At 34.0% G+C, this 14,063-nt stretch overlaps 1 protein-coding gene across 1 annotated transcript in view; it reads left to right on the top strand.

Annotated features, from left to right (window-relative positions):
* Window positions 1–14,063, top strand: part of TM9SF3 (transmembrane 9 superfamily member 3) — a 62,395-nt gene that overhangs the window by 9,577 nt on the left and 38,755 nt on the right. The window contains exons 2-4 of the mRNA XM_081268859.1: window positions 651–846; window positions 10,315–10,437; window positions 12,943–13,103. Of these exons, the coding sequence (XP_081124985.1) occupies window positions 651–846; window positions 10,315–10,437; window positions 12,943–13,103 (480 nt within the window). The remainder of the gene's footprint in view (window positions 1–650; window positions 847–10,314; window positions 10,438–12,942; window positions 13,104–14,063) is intronic.

Here is a 14,063-nt window from a genome sequence, read left to right as displayed (position 1 = left end):
GCTTTGACTAGTGGTTGTGTAAAAGACTAGAAGGGAGAGGAGGTTTTTTCTATGTGCGCTGGCAACTTTAGTTTTTGGGGTGTATATGATGATGAGCATGAGGTTCTGGATAAACTGTTGGTTTTGGTTCCTCCTCTCTTGTCCATGTTAACCTGGTGAATTATATTGGTTCAGTGTTTACTGTTCTTTGATAGTATAAATAGTAATTATAAACATACTCTTCTGAGCTATTGGACTTCATTTAAAACTATCTTCTGTAAAACAAAATTTGGAAAAGGTGGATCCTGAGACCACAATGAGAGCTTTTTTTTTTTTTTTTTTTTGTAGATGGACACAATACCTTTATTTTGTTTATTTATTTTTATGTGGGACTGAGGATTGAACCCAGTGCCCCACCCATGCTAGGCAAGTGCTCAAATACTGAGCTATAGCCCCAGCCCAATAGGGTATATTTTTGATATTTAAGTGTGGACATTGATTATGAGATTGAAATAAGCTTCCAGTATTCTAGTTTCCTGAACACCAAAAGTATACTTTTATTTGGAAAAGATAACAGATATCCCCTTAATTTGAATTAGATTTTAAATATATACATACACACATACATACATGTAAATATATATATATAAAATTTTCTTTTCTTATTTCAGTATCAAGATAAAGAAGAAGTTGTCTTATGGATGAATACTGTTGGGCCCTACCATAATCGCCAAGAAACATATAAGTACTTTTCACTTCCGTTCTGTGTGGGGTCAAAAAAAAGTATCAGTCATTACCATGAAACTCTGGGAGAAGCACTTCAAGGAGTTGAATTGGAATTTAGTGGTCTGGATATTAAATTTAAAGGTAAGTAAACCTTAGTAGTCCCTATGATATGAGTTAGACTATAGACCAGAACTTCTTAACTTTGGACCTGTTGACATTGGGGCCAGATAATTTTGTGTAGAACTATCATGTACATTGTAGGATGCTTAGCAGAAAAATTAGTAATAAAAATTATGTTTTCTTGACTTTTTCTGAAAATTTTTTCTAGTAAACCTTCTAGTGATTAGACATGTGGGTGGGGAAGGCCTTCATAATCAAGTATTTTCTGGAGGTATGAGACTGTTATGGGATATGTGGTTACTTAAATAATTTTATGTAAATTCTTAAGTTCAGACTTGTACCATTGACTTATTGACTTATTGTGTATTTATCAGTGTTGTATTAATTTACCTTCTCAACGCCTAAAGGAGATTTAAATTATGAGTCAAAAGATTTGTTAAACTTGGTAAAAAAAAAAAAAGTCATCTTTAGCTGTTTATTATTGTAGTTACCTGTTTATTTGGGCCTTTGAGTGTGTTTATACTTTGTTTTTCTCTGTGAAGTTTGTCAGAGTATATTTCCTGCATAGGCAATTTTTGTGTTCTGAACTAAAGCTTGAGTAATTGAATATTTGCAGGATCTTTAATTGGGTGTCTTGCTTTTTTGAATAGTGTATGGATTTTGTAATCAGGAACTTTGAATTTTAATTCCATTTATTTTACTATATTGATTTTAATAAAGTTTTTTTTTTTTTTTTTGGTGCTGGGGGTCGACCCCAGGTCCTTGTGCATGCAAGGCAAGCACTCTACTGAGCCTCAATTTTAGTAAAGTTGTTTACTCCATTTTTGACTTCATTGTTTCTTTGTGTAAAATGAATAATAACTGCTTTCTTAGTACTTTAGAGAAGAGGATGTGAAATGAAATATTGTAAAGATAATTTTACTTTAATTTTGATTTGCTAAATTTTATTCTTGTTTTTATAGTTTTTTGTTACTTTTATTGAAAATGAGAATGTATATTTACATTCTTTTCCCCCCATAATGTTCCTTTGGGCTTAACAATTAAGTTCTAAATTTAAGCCATAGTAGTGTGGCCTATAATTTTTTTGAATTATTATAAACATGCCCCATGGCATGTATTTTAATTTAGGTAATTTAAATATTTAATCACAAATTAGGAGGAAATTCAAGCTAGAATATGTAATCTTTGAAAACCTGAATACTATATTTATCTCTTTTTTTCATTTTTCATATTTGATAGACATTTCTAGTTTGTTAGAAAGGAACCAGCAAGAGAGAATAGGTGAAATCCTAGAATCATACTTTGCTAATATGATTTCATCAATTTAAAAAAAATTCTCGCCTGTACTTGAATTGAAGAGTACTGTCGATTCAGCAGTCTTAACCTTTCTTCTTTATTAGTTCCTTGAGACTGAGATGGAGAGATTGTTTAAATAGAGGCAGATAGCCCTCATGGTCTAGAAAAGTGGAATTTATTTTCTTTTCAGATTAAGCTAAGCACCTTTAGACTGAAAGAAGAGCTAGCCAGGTGTTGTTCCCTGATTGTTCCCTGTTCCTTGGGGTCTTGTCAGCTCTGCAGTGAGTCAAGTGGTCTAGATAAAATAGTAAATATTGATTAGATTTCTCTTTCCCCTCTCCTTTAAATTTTGCCTTCTCTGTTCAAGGACAAAATCGATCATGCTTTGAAATGGTTCTGGTTGTTACTTATAGTATCAAAGAATTTTAATGTAATGATGACCCTTGGAGATTGTATCAGCCAGTTCCCTCTCACAGAAACCCAGAGATGAAGGGATTTGCTTGGGGTATATCATATATACTAATAATGTAACAGAGACTAGAACATCCTATCTCTGAATGAAATACAGAAATATTTATATTGTTAATTTTTCATCCCTTAAATATTTGACATTTGAAGATTCTTAAGAAGGCATATTCAGATATAATAAAATTTTGGAAATATTTTGAAAATAGAATAAGCCATATGCACACATGCATATATGCATATGTATGCCCCACATGCGCGCGCGCGCGCACACACACACACACACACACACACTCACTTTTTTTTTAGTCTAGCAGATTTTGTCAGGCTAGATGGATTGTTATCATTTTGTAAAATGAAGGTCACTAGAGAGACTATTTTAAGGAACTAATGATAGTCTAGGTCTAATGTAGGATGCCTCTCAAAATTTTACAGCTTTTTTTCTTATGTGTTAGTTCTAGACAAAAATGCTAATAGAGACCATTTAGAGAAAATACATTAATTATAGAAGGGCAGACTTAAATTAGGCATCTTTGAACCAGGCTTGAATTTATTATCCTCTAATTTTACAGGGTATGTTTTAGAACCTTACCATTACAGAGTAGAAAAAACATGTGCTTTAGGGTCAGAGAGATTGGTGCATCCCAGCTCTGCTTCTACTCACCTGTGTGGTTGGAGGCAAATTATTTAGCTCTTTTGGGAAATTATATCTGTTTGATAGAATTGTTGTTACATTAAAGTGAGCTAATTCATTTAACAAAGTTCCTGGTATATAGTTTTATGTTCAAGAATTGGTAGAGATGGTAATTGCTATCATTACTAATTGCATATAGTATGGGTCTGTAGTTCCAACTTAATTTTGCCAGTAATTATGAAACATTAAAGTTGATTGATAATAGGATTTGATTATAAGCTGTTGTGCTAGCCTGTTGGTTCTGCCAGGGTAGGGACAGTGCATTCTTGTTCACCACTCATCTCCAGCGATTTAAGAGAAAGTAAGCTTGCTTTATTTATTTTTTTATTTATGATACTGAGAATTGAACCCAGAGTTGCTTTACCACTGATCTATATATCCCCAACTCTTTTTAATTTATTTTTTATTTTGAGACAGGGTCTTTGCTAAGAATCTCCCTAAATTGATGAGGCTAGTCTTGACCTTTCAATCCTCCTGCTTCAGCTTCTTGAATTGCTAGAATTACAGGTGTGAGCCATCATATCCGGTTTAAGAGACAGTAAGGTCTATTTTTTTTTTTTTTTTTTTTGGTACCAGGGATTGAACTCAAGACACTTGAGACCATTTAGAGAAAATACATTAATTATAGAAGGGCAGACATCCCCAGCCCTATTTTGTATTTTATTTAGAGATAAGGTCTCAGTGAGTTGCTTAGCACCTCACTTTTGCTGAGGCTGGCTTTGAACTTGTGTTCCTCTTATCTCAAGCCACCTGAGCCTCTGGGATTATACAAGCATGTGTCACCACACCCGGTGAAATAGTAAGGGCTTAATAAATTGTCTTGAACCGGGGTGGTTTGTGCCTACTTCTTACAATAATTGGTTCATTTTAATTATTAATTGATCTGGAATAATAAATTTTGGGGGGTGCATACTGGGGGTTGAACCTAAGGGCACTTAACCACTGAACCACATCTCTATCCCCTTTTTAAATTTTATTTAGAGAGTCTTGCTACATTGTTTAGGGCCTTGCTAAATTGCTGAGGCTGGCCTTGAATTTGGGATCTTCTTTCCTCAGCCTCCTGAGTTGCTGGGATTACAGGCATGTGCCACCATGCCCAGCTGGAATAATAATTCTTAACCAGGTGAAGTCACTGCACAGCCCTTCTATTGAGAATCCTGTAGTATAATGAAGAATATTAATTGTTGACAGTCATTTATTGTGCTAGCCTGTTGGTTCTGTCAGGGTAGGGATAGTACATTCTTGTTCACCCCTCATCTTAAATAGGTGATTTATAGAGGATTCCTTTCTGTTTTTAGTTGATCTTCCCTTAATTTTCTCTTCTTTGAATATCTCAACTTTGTAGAGGGAAGAAGTTATTCTACAGTATTTCTTCTTACCTAAAGTGAATTGCTAAGTTGAGAGTACTGCAAATAGGGAGAAATATCAAGGATTGCTTAAAGCCTTATGTACTTCTAGTTCAATGATTCTGTCCTGGCTATTCTGATCCTTACTATGCAGAATTTCCACCCAGATATCTGCTTGGGTGGTATAGAATTGATTGCCAAAGGATAGAGAAGAGGTCTTCGGGGTGCAAGATATGCCAGGCCCTCTAATTCAGCAGCAAGATTTACCTAAGGTCATCCCCACTTTGTTTTCAGTTCATAACTTCCACTGTTCCTGCTCAATCTTGTTTCTGTAGGATTTTTTAAAGCCTCTAGAAATTCTCTAGAGGAAGCTCTGCCTCTGTTCTACCACAGAGAATAGAGGGTATTTATCTTGTTGTTTGGTGGGTGGTGGGTGGAGACGGGGACTTGAGCATCCTACCTCTTCATATACACATGGGTATCTGTATGCAGTCCCGTGTGTGGTTTGCTTTACATCTGTTCCCCACCTTTCAAGGTCTGTGGTATCTCCACCTTGAGTGTCTTGAGTTCTGATACCTTTCTCCTCCCTTTGTCTAAGGATCAGCTTCAACCAGAGTGTTTTAGCCAACCAAATAATTTGAATCTGGAACTTGTCAATTTTTTATTAGTGATTCTTTGAAACCTTGTGTCAACTGCAGATTTGTTAACTGTGGCCTTTTAATTAATTAATTTATTTTTATTTAAGACTTAAATTACTAATATAATTACTTTATAATTTTAGGACTTTTCTTCAGCTTAGATTTTTTTGCATTTATTTATTTTTAGGTTTCTTTATTTATAAATAAAGGGGGACTACATGCAGGTGGGATGCTGTGTATTAGGTATATATATATGACAATAGAATGCATTTTGGTTCATTGTACACCATTGCAGCACAACTTTTTATTTCTTTGGTTGTACATGATGTAGCATACATGTACCTAGAGTAATGTCCATCTCATTCCACCATCTTTCCTGCTCACATGCCCCTTCCCCTCCCCCTGCTTTGCCCAATCACAGTTTCTCCATTTTTCCCATGCGCCTCCCCCCTACCCCCACTTATGGATCAGTATCCACTTATCAGAGAGAACATTCATCTTTTGGTTTTGGGGGATTGGCTTACTTTCCTTAGCATGATATTCTTCAGCTTCATCCATTTACCTGCAACTGTCATAATTTTATTCTCTTAATGCTGAGTAATATTCCATTGTGAATATACACCACTGCCTGTGGTCTTTTTATAAATTCTTATTTGTATCATTGATAACAATATTTTTCAGATTTATAGCCCCCCCAACAAATGTGCACATATTTTTTTTCTTTGTGATTTTAACAATGATAAAGTTTCAGTTATACAATTTAGGAACTGCAGAAAAATATAAAGAAGAAAATTAAAATCACCTGGTTGTAATTATCATAATGGTACATTAACTGTTTTGGTATATGTAATTCTTCTACTGTTTTCCTTCCCATTCATCTGCATTGCTTTAAAATATGTCAAAATTGAGTTCATGTTACCAATGTGTGATTTTTTTTTTTTTTAGAAAGTGTATTTAACAAACCCTTATATAGTGCTTATTATGTGCCAGATAGTGTTCTAAGCACTTCTAACTCATTTAATGTTATATGTTTTTATCCTGCTTTTTCTATCTTAATGTTTTGAGTTTATCCTTCCATTGTTAATTACTCTTATAAATGTGGTAACATTATATCTGAATACTATACATACTTAGATACTATAATCTTTCCTCATTCTCTTGTTATGATATATTTCAGTTATTCTTTTCATTCATCCTTCTTTCCTTTTTCTTCTTTTTTCCTGTTAGATATAACAAAGCACTTGTTTATCCTTGCACATGGTAGTTTAAAACATCTCTGAGTGTTTTATTAGAATAAATTTTTAGAAGTGGAATTACTAATTACACACACACAGACACACACACACAAAACAAAATAAAACACCCAAAGACTATATACATTTTTAATGCAATATGTGATACATTTTACCAAATAGCTAGCCAAAAAAATTGCAGTTTATGATGCTTGTAGGTTGGTCAGTTAATCAGTAGTCATAATATACCAGTTTGTCCGGTCTGTGTTTTCTTTTAATTCTTTTGACAATTATCAAATTCTTAATTGCATTCTAGCTCTGGTAAACTCTGGGTATAAAGAGTTCAACCAGGAGTTTTCACTTCATGGGTCCATGGGCCTTCTGAAATTATGCCCTTAGTTTGTGTGTATGTGCATTTTGTGGGGACAAAGAAATATTACTTTCATCAGATTCTCAGAGGGATGTGCGACCAAGGACACTTAAGAACACTGTGAAGAAAACATTGGTACTATCATTTCTTAAAACATCTCTGAAAAAGAGCTAGAACAGATGTTTTCTGTTTCACAGTTGAGGGAACTGAGGTTTACAGAGGTTCAGTGACTTCCTTTTATTCACATAGCTAATAAGTAGCAGAGCTCAAAATAAAACTCACATTTCTGCTCATTTCACTATAGTGATTTCTTGAAACTTTGCCAAGTGCTGCTGTATTTGAGGTAGAGTATTTCTGATTTTCTAGTTTAGTAATGTTATCAAAAGAGAAACTAAACAAAGTGTGATGGCATGACGTATTCTTAAAGAGCTCATAAATAATTATCATATTCTTTTCTCAGCTTTCACTGTGCTTTTCACTGTGTGTCAAGGGTATTATTGGGAATTGACAGACCAGACGGATGGGGCTTGGTTTTTAGATGCTACCTAACCTTGCCTTCTGTTTGAAAAATCAGTGTTAATGTTTGCCACTTTACAACTTGAGCTTTTTGCCCCTTCCTGTGTAAAGTATTTATATTGGTAAATTCTCAAGTATATTTTCTTCAAAATTTATAGGTTTGTGTTTTATCTGAGAAAAATATAAATTTAAATTATTGTAATTTAAAACTGATTTATGGTGATTTTCCAGATTGTTTTCTGGTTATATAGAATGCTGAATAATGATTTGGCATATTCATACATATTGCATTAGTTGCCTTCAGAGCAGCTTGCTCCTGAGAGAAGTGCTGTTTTGGTTAGGCAACCCGGCTCTTCAGTTATATGTGTTTGTATTTGTCTACATTCCAGGAAGAAGAATTTTGTTAAAAGATGACTAACCAGTGCCCTTTTCACAGCCTGCCATGATGGGTTTTCTCTTTTACCACATTTAATTTAGATTTTACACCAGTGAAAGATAAATCTGTAAGACCACTTTGCCAATCCTGTGAGAGACTGCTCAGAAGTTTCATTTGTTTATATTGACATTTACTTTTTTTACACACACACAAAACACACATAAATTTATACACATTCATATGCATTTGTGCCTAATATATTTAGAAATTTCATTTGCCAAATAAATGGCAAATCATATTCTTAAAATTTGTTAGAATGTTTTGTTTGTAGTTCTTACTCTGCAAGGTACTGAAGCAGGTATAGCTGGGGGTAAAAGAATGTAATCAGTCATGGATATTACTCTCCAGGCCTCATGGTGTTTTTTTTTTTTTTTTTTTTTTTTTAAATTTTTACTTGTAGTCAGACACAATACCTTTATTTATTTATTTTTATATGGTACTGTCGATCGAACCCAGGGTCTCGCACATGCGAGGCAGTGCTCTACCATGAGCCACAACCTCTCATGGTGTTTTAATAAGGCATTAAGATGCTGGTCTTGGGTAAAGAATGGTACATCCTATGTACCTAAAGGAAGTATGGAGAGGAAGCCATGGGACTTCAGAGAAATGAAAATGTTGGGGTGTCTGCTCTGGAGGAAAGGATAGGGGATGGGAAATATTTTTAGATGTACTTTGAAATGGAGTTAATAGCAGGAGCCAAAAAAAATCCAGAGGCCAAGAGAATACCAGGTATGTGGAAACTGCAGGTAGTTGAGTTAGGTTAGAGTGTAAGGAGAGAGGGTGATAACAGACAGAGCTGAAGTCGAGTTCAGACTGTGAGGAACATTTAAAAAGCTTTACACAGGTAATTGTCATATTGTGTATCTTAGAATTCCATACTTTAAAACTACCACATTGTTAAAGACCATTATCAATGAATGTCTTGTAATAACAGCAAGAAATTTCATGCTTTGCAGAGGTAGCTATGAGGTCTCCAGCCATTTGTTGCCCTCCAAACCTGGACTTCTTTGTTTCTGACTGTCCGATCTGTAGCTACAGCTGCCTGCTGCCCTTAGTTTGTTATCACACTCCATGGAGATCCCATTTGGGAATGTCTTGCCCATGGTTCTCCTAACTCCTGCTGTAGGAATCCTTTATAGCAATCTCATTTCCTAACTCTCCCTTTCTTCACTGCTCAGCTTCAGTTTTTTACCATTATAAAAATCATAAATGCCTTGCTGCCCTGAAAGGGTTTGGGTAGAAAGGAAATCTGTGTGGGAGTCATTGCTGGAAGATAAAGTTATTTTCTTCTCTTACTTCAAAGGAAGGAGTATTTTCCTGCTTCCTTCCATGGGACTTATTGTTTATCATTATTTTGAGGGTAATACCCACTCTGAACTGATCTATAAGTAGAAGCTGTTCTCTTGAGGGTTGGGGAGACATGTTGTGGAGCATCTTAAATTATAACTGCTATTTCTTATAGAAATAATGTTATAGGCAGTCATACAGTTCATGGTTCAATTAGTTTTTCTTTAAGAAATTTTAAGATATTTCAGAAATTTAATGTTTTGGGAAAACTGCATTTCAGATGCTAAATATATCCGGTATTTTACAAACAGTCAAGAGTGGAAATCAGTCATTTGGTAGAGTGCTTGCCTTGCATGTCGAGGGCCCTGAGTTCAATCCCCAGCACGCACACAAAAAAGAGTGGAAATGATTCCCTTTTGGGGGTAACTTTTTGGGTATTTTATAAATAGAGATGCCTGCTGGATAGAGGTTTGATTTTTAATCTTCCTAATTATGAAGAGTCGCTGGGATTCATCATAGAATCTGTGACTTCTGGTATATCAAAGAATGTTAAAATGCATGTTTATTTCAGAGCTCTTATCTTACAGCTAGACATTGTTTTCTGCCTCCCTTCACCCTACCCATGTACTGGGGATTGAACCCAGGGATATTCCTGCTGAGCAGTATCCCCCGCTTTTTTCTTTTTTCTTTTTTTTTTTTTTTAAGTTTTTTGAGACTGAGTCATAGTAAGTTGCCTAGTCTGGCCCAGAATTTGGGATCCTAATGCCTCAGTTTCTTGAGTGGTTGATATTTCATATCATATTTATTAAATGGAATCTTTCCTATGTGTCTTAAACTTTTTTTTGCTTTCTAAGTCAATATTAATTTTAAGGTTACTTTGTTAATGTTCTTGTAGTTTTTTTAATATGAGGGATTTCTTCCATTAGTGAGGTGATCTTTGATTATAAAGATGATTAAAGTACTTTTCCCATAAAAAATTTATAAAGATATACAAAGGAAACAATAGTATACTGAACCCCTATATATTTGTCACCCAGATTCAACAAATATGAATAGAAATTTTAACTTCAGGAAATGTTGGAGATATATATATATATATATATATATATATATATATAATTATTATATTATATTATTATATATATATATTATTTTCCCTGCAACTATTTTTGTAAACCAGGGCTAATTGGCTATTTTTATTTTATGCAGATGATGTGATGCCAGCCACTTACTGTGAAATTGATTTAGATAAAGAAAAGAGAGATGCCTTTGTTTATGCTATTAAAAATCACTACTGGTACCAGATGTACATAGATGACTTACCAATATGGGGTAAGTATTGTATGTTATATTTAAGGTTTGGGAATATTTATACAATAAGCAAGAGTTATGTAATGACTATTAAGGTGATTGCAAACTAGATCATGATATAAATGTGTTTTTGCTATTCCACAGGACGATTTTTATACTGATTTTATGACTCTTCCAGATGATTTTTGTACTGATTTTATGGTTCCCCATTTCTTGAGGGATTTTTGATATTGCCAAACCTTACATGAAACTCCTTCAGAGTGTAAATTTTATACGGTATAACTTTTCAAATTCAAGGAATCAAAAGATCAAAAGTTGCTTGGAACAATCTGAAATACCCTTTTGCTCTTTTTTTTGTTTTGTTTTTTTGGGTTTTTTTTTTTGGTAATGGGGATTGAACTCAGGTGCTCAACCTCTGAGCCACATGCCAGCCTTTTTATTTAGAGACAGAATTTCACTGAATTATACTAAGTTGTTAAGGCAGTTTTGAACTAGCCATCCTCCTGCCCTCAGCCTTCGAAGATGCTGGGATTACAGGTGTGTTTTTTTGCATTTTTTTAAAAAATCTTAACTTTAACTTGTTCTTTTAAGTATAGTTAGGAGGTGCTAAGTCGAATTTTGGAATTTAACTCTGTCTTTCTCTTATGTGGTACTTTGGAAGTATGGTTGTTGGGTATGATAGTTTCTTGAATGGCTTGCTGTGTTATTTTCCAAAAGCTCTTGCTTGTCCATACTGGTGGAGAAGAGCTATGGCATAGTTAATACAAACTTATGCATAATCTAAAAGTCATTTATGTTAGACTTGATTTAATTATTTAAAATGAAAAGCATAGCCAGCTATTGTAGTCAACATGTTTGATCACATTTTTCTTTTAGTGATTTTTCTTTTTTGTTCCCAGATATTTTGTTCTTATATATAATTAATGTTTCTTCTAATTCTTAAAATTGTTAGCAGACTATTATGTTCATGAATGGCAAATTATGAATGACTAAGCATTATCAGATCAGATGTAATATTGTACTAAGATAAAATTTGTAAGAAAGTTAATCTTAAGAGATAATTGCGTGAATTATCACCACTGTGTCACATGTTAATTATGTATATATAGTAAAGAGTTCAAATAAATGATGGTAATTAGTGTTACAGTAACACATGTGATCCGCTCTAAGGGAAGCAGGAAGATGTGTTGAATATTCACTCAAGATTTCTGAGTCTGTAGTTCAGAAGAATCTGTTAGGCTAGGCTTTCTTCATTTCTGGTGAGAAAGCAGGTTCCTCCCTTGTTCTTTTCTATTGCTAATGGGTTTTTGTCTGCTTGTTTAGATCCTTAGGATAGATAGAGGAGATATATCGTCCCTTCTAGTTATTGCTGTGGACTTCTTTAGCAACAGTGACAACTGTGCTTTCTTGTCTCAAATAATTTTTAACCCTGGAATTTCAGAGTCCACCATATTTGGGGGATGCTTTTATATATCCTTGAATGTCTGAACCATGGAAAATTCTCATCAGGGGAAAAAAATCCAGTCTGACTTTTCAGAATCTTTAAAAAGCTTTTCAGAGAAGAGCTGCTTATTGGGTATAATTGTGACTTTACCCCCAAGTCTGGTTTCCAGAGTACATAGTTAAATAAATTATAATGAAATTAATTGTTAGAAGGATTTCATTATCTTCTACAACCCCCCAAAAACAACTATATTCCTTGAATTTGTACTAATCAATTAGATTCACTTCAGTTTAATAAGCAAATATTCCTGAATAAGAAATAATCATATTTTCCCCTAATATTTGAATGGGATGCTTTAAACATAGGGGGAAGGCCGTAGGAATAGTTTCTAGAGCATAAGGCTCTTGGGAAGTGTGTAGGCTTAGGTGGAGAACATGGACAAATAACTGGCAGTTTGAGGCATAAAAGATGGGTCTCCAGCTATCACCTGTTGCCTCACATTGTTTAGCACTTCCCCATCTAATATCCCAAATTATGATCAAGTGGTCATTTTAAATTATTGCTTTATTGTCATTTATCTATAACATTCCTTTAATTTGATGACTTACCCAGTGATAGTTTTCATACTTGAGGCATAAAGAGAAGTATTTTAAGTTTTGGTACATTTTATACACATACAAACATATCTTTCCAGAGATGGTTATTAAAGAAAGTACTGGATTGGGCCTCTGGAAACCTTTGTTTTAATTTTGCCTTTATCACTAGAAGCTGGGTAACCTTGACAGATTGTGACATATTATGAACTTTATTAAAAATTTGAAATGTTAGAGAATATGCACACATAAGGTGATAATTGTTGCAATGAAGGGACTGGTAATGATAAAGCCTGAACTTTGAGGATTAAATGAGTGATCAGTTATGCTGAGCTATTATCAGTTTTTCACCATGATCTGACCATTGTGTGTTTATTAAGAAGTGCATTTGCTTCTTTGTATTTAAAAAAGTGTAATGAACTTTTAGCTTCTGGGGTGTTTTAAATACTAAGTAGTATTACCTTGTATAAAGTGTTTTTTCTTTTGTAGGTATTGTTGGTGAAGCAGATGAAAATGGAGAAGATTATTACCTTTGGACCTACAAAAAGCTTGAAATAGGTTTTAATGGAAATCGAATTGTTGATGTTAATCTAACTAGTGAAGGAAAGGTGAAACTGGTTCCCAATACCAAAATACAGATGTCATACTCAGTAAGTATTAAAATAATTGTAAATAGGAAGAAATGTTTGTGATTATGTTTTAAACATTAAAATTAGATGCAACAGAAAATTATTAAAGTTGTATTTACTTATGGTATTTGAGTAAGCCTTCTAAAAGCAGGGAGTAGATGAATGTCAGGTCTGTTGTATTAGATACCCATTATGCATTAGCAAGACCTATGTACCATTTGCCTTAGAAGAGTTTACTGTTGTAATTGGGTAGGTCAGTTAACCCAGCCATGTATTTTCATGGTTACATTTTTAGACTGCAGTAATTTATGCTGTTTTTCCTTCCATTTTACTGATGTAGATACAATTGATACTGTATTGGGGGGCCGGGGTTGTGGCTCAGTGGTAGAGCGCTTACCTAGCATGCGTGAGGCACTGGGTTTGATCCCTGGCACCACATGAAAATAAACAAATAAAATAAAGGTATTATGTCCATCTGTAACTAAAAAAAAATTTTTTTTGAAAAAAAAGAATTAATGCTGTGTTTAATCCCCAGCACCCCCAAAATCAAAACAGAACAAAAAGCCTTTTTTCATTCTGTTGTTTAAATCAATAAAGAGGATTACAGTACATGGGAAAACAAAATGCCACTTTTATTATTATTGATGCCAATATTGGAGAATGTGGCTTATAGTCATGGTCAAGAGGCTTCTTACTACTGAAACTGTGAATTAGACTTAACCCAGCCAGTGCTGTACAATTGCAAGCTACAGATTCTTATTTTAATTGATTTAAAAACTTGTGACATGGGCTTGTATTTATTCAGTTCTTAACACATTTATCAGGTGAGTCAACATCAGTAAATAGTCCTTGACAACTGAAATGACTTTGTTAAGAAAAATTTTAAGATTTATTAATACACAGAGAAGAAAAGTGTAGTTTTGTGATACTGTTTCAACTTTTTAAATGTCAGTAACTTTCCACCATTTCTCTAGGTAATTT

The sequence above is a fragment of the Spermophilus citellus genome, assembly GCF_964194105.1.
Source record: "Spermophilus citellus genome assembly, chromosome: 15".
Taxonomy (NCBI): domain Eukaryota; kingdom Metazoa; phylum Chordata; class Mammalia; order Rodentia; family Sciuridae; genus Spermophilus; species Spermophilus citellus.
This window is presented reverse-complemented; position numbering and strand designations above follow the sequence as displayed.